The sequence below is a fragment of the Austrofundulus limnaeus genome, unplaced genomic scaffold, assembly GCF_001266775.1.
Source record: "Austrofundulus limnaeus strain Quisiro unplaced genomic scaffold, Austrofundulus_limnaeus-1.0 Scaffold562, whole genome shotgun sequence".
In the NCBI taxonomy this organism is placed as follows: Eukaryota; Metazoa; Chordata; class Actinopteri; order Cyprinodontiformes; family Rivulidae; genus Austrofundulus; species Austrofundulus limnaeus.
Window position 1 is genome coordinate 333,946 of NW_013952964.1, and position 3,458 is coordinate 337,403.

At 45.5% G+C, this 3,458-nt stretch overlaps 1 protein-coding gene across 1 annotated transcript in view; it reads left to right on the forward strand.

The window, feature by feature from the left end:
• fat2 (FAT atypical cadherin 2) overlaps positions 1 to 2,053 on the forward strand; it is a gene marked incomplete in the record, with an annotated part of 140,869 nt that extends 138,816 nt beyond the window's left edge. The window contains 1 exon segment of the mRNA XM_014026517.1: positions 546 to 2,053. Coding sequence (XP_013881971.1) covers positions 546 to 1,042 — 497 coding nt within the window.
• Between the last annotated feature and the right edge of the window lie 1,405 nt (positions 2,054 to 3,458).

Consider the following 3,458-nt stretch of genomic DNA (forward strand, 5'->3'; position numbering starts at 1 on the left):
CGTTCACACAAAAAGATCGGATTTTTTCAAAAAATCGGAACTGAGCATTAAGACCTGCAGTGTGAACGTAGATAAAAGACGCCGACGTCTCCTCTGATGATGAGCGCTAGTGTCGTGGTAGCAACATGCTATGTGTTTACATCCATCGCCGCCATGTTTGTAATGACTTATCATGAGAACAAACGTATTCACGTGACTTTAATAGCATTTCTTAATGGAAACACAGCAGWTGCGAAACTGTTTTTCGACATTAACAGAATATCAACAAAGTTTTGCGCACATTTTTAATGGAAACRTAGCTTATAAGGGGAGCCTTATTGTAAAGTGGTACCTTTTTAAAAACGTTACAAGTGTTTGAACATGTATGACTGGTTAAATGTTAACACATTAACAAAACAGTGGATTTGTGTGAAAGGATGTTGAACAAAGACTGGCCCCTCTATGAATATTGTGGCCTCTTGATGGCCCCTGACTCAGAAAAATCCTAGATCCTGCACTGGTTTGAAGCGATGATGTCACTAATAAGATCTCGTCTTTGTTCTCAGTCTACCCAGCTGACCCGGACTACTACGGGCGCCCGACCGTCCAAGAGTTCCCCCAGTTTGACATCGTCGAAGACACCTACTCCACCTCTACGGCGGATTCTCGCAGGAACTCCCGGTTCGGTGGTTTCCCCTTCCCCCTGGACCGCTGCGACCGCCGAGCACCCCTGCCGCCCTGCTACAGCAACCAGAACCTGGACGACTTCCTGGGTCCGGACGGGCTTCCTCTCCCCAGCGGTCAGTGTCCCAACGAGTACACCGCCATCAGCTACTACCCCACGCAGCACGCGCGCAGCCTGGACAACGTCTCGGGGGGCTACAAGAGGCTGAGCATGCGCCTCAGCGTGGCCATGCCGTCCTACGCRGAGCAGCCCGACCAGCCCTCGGCGCCGAGCCCCGCCCAGCCTCAGACCAGACCCGCAGGACAGAACCGATGCAACTACGAAGGGTCCAGCATGGTGGGGAGCGACTACGGGAGCTGTGAGGAGGTCATGTTCTGAAACAAAGCCGAACTAAACCCTCCGACCTACGGCAGCTTTGTGTTCCACTGCATTTCTGAGATTTCTGAACTCAGGAGTTTTCTTACATGAGGTCAAATCTTTTTTTTTCTTTTATTTCTGCACTCAAGAGTCAAGCACCGAGGCAAACCCAGCTCAGACTTCTTTAAAATGTGTTGCCTCATTGTGTCGGAGTCAGTGGAGACTCTTCAGTTACCTCTGCAGGAGAAGTTCGTCTTTCTGCCCCGGACAGAGACTCAGAGGAAATTATGAGCAGTATTACTGACTTGTCTGTGCACTGTTTGCAAATATCAAACAAAAAACAAGACTTTTTTTCATCTTCAGCAGGGGTGGAACCTGTTTGTTGGAACATGTTGAACTATATGGCAGGATATGAGGGCCAAAATTAAGACTATTACGCAACCAGAGGTTGCTACATTCTTGTAGCAGGAGGCTATATCTATTCCTAATCCAGCTATTGAACCACTGGATTGCCGACTCCCTCCATTGTCAGTTGGCATGGATAAGCTGGTATTAGCATTGGAGAGGCTAGCGACTAGCATGTCTAGGCTGCTCACCTATTTTATTAGACACAAACTTTGTTTTTAAAACAAAAATGGTTGACATACAAATCTATAAGCGACATGCACTGACAGGTGTTCCTTAGACAGAATTTACTGTTCAACATTACCTTATCCATGCTAGTGGCTAGCTTCTCCAATGCTAATGCCAGCTTATCCAAGCTAGTCGCTAGCCTTTCCAGTGCTACTGCCATCTTATTCAGGCTAGTTGCTAGCTTCTCCAATGCTAATTACAGCTTAGCTAAGCTAGTCGCTAGCCTCTTAAATGTTAACACCAGCTTATTCTTGCTAGTCACTAGCCTCTTGAGTGCTAATGCTAGCTTATCCATGCTAGTTGCTGGCCTCTCCAGTGCAAATTCCAGCTTAGCTAAGCTAGTTACTAGCCTCTTCAATGCTAACGCCAGCTTATTCATGCTAGTTGCTAGCCTCTCCAATGCTAATTCCAGCTTNTATCATATAGAGGACAAACACAGTGATATTTGAGAAGTGAAATGAAGTTATGATTTACAGAAAATGTGCAATAATTGGTTTAACAAAATTAGACAGGTGCATAAATTTGAGCACTGTTGTCATTTTATTGATTTCAAAACTTTTAGAACTCATTTGGAAATCAATATAATGACAACATTGGTGGGCCCAATGGTTAGCCCTTCATCAGAGCTAAACAACAAAATAAATCTGAAGCTCCTGTGTTAGATCGTTTTTGAGTTATAAGCATTTTTGTACGTCCAAACACCCCTTCTCAGGTGGAGCCCCCTGCTCAAATATGGGGTCTATTGTAAAACTGTTGGCTGGCTCAGTGTGGGTCAGACTCATCGGGGGTCATAATTCTGAAGTTAAAAGCAGGCAGTAATAAAAAGCAGTTTAAGTCTCATGTTGCTCATTAAGCTGTAGATCTGCCTGATCCGGAGTGACTCCTGCAGGGAAACACTCCTGAGGCAGATCAGGCCTTCGTCCTGCCCTCGCTCCTCAGGGGGCTGCAGGGGGGGCTGCAGGGGGCGGGCAGCTCATTCATCTGCCTGACCTTATCTGTGAGCAGAAAGGACAAAGCCAGCACTGGTTCTTGGTTAAAACCAACTCACTTTATATTTCATTTGCCTGAAACGGTCCGTGGCTGCAGCTGTCTGCTTCCTGTCAGGGAAACACGAGCTGCTCGTGTCAGAGCTCTGCAGGAACATCACCGACGACACAAACAGGATGAATGAGGCCTCTGGCTTCTATCTGTGGTCACGAGATCATCTGTCAGCCAATGACGAGTGATTAACGATTCCTCAAAGCAGCAAATCTAAACTGGGTTTATTACCTTCTAAAGCTGAACTGATGCTTCCCTGGCAGCCACACAGATCCTTTCATTTAATCTTTTTTTCATTAAATGTATTTATTGGGGAGTTAACTGCCACAGTTAGCACCACAGTTGTGCAGAGTTTCCAAACGGTTTTGTTAACATCACTTTTAACGCTGCTTCAATCACCGGTTTGACAAACGTGCAGRAAAACGGTGCAAAGGGGACATGTTTGCATATTTACTTCCTGTTTGTTCAGTTTTTATTTCCTGCTTGTGTTTTCTCCTCAACACACCATCCGAACCCGACCAGAAACAAGCACTGCTGCTTTTTATCATCAACACAATGTGTTTACATCAGAGACTTCATGTTTCTCATGGCTCTGGAGTTTAAAGGCAGGAAGTTATTTCTAATTAAAGCTTGTTGTTGTGGGAGGAGCTTATTAACAGAGYTGTTCTGGCCTGTGCATCGTTCACAAACACGTCTGAAGCAGTCGGACTAAATCCTTCGTTAATTAAATGAAGTCACAGTAACAGTACCGCTTATATACTTTATA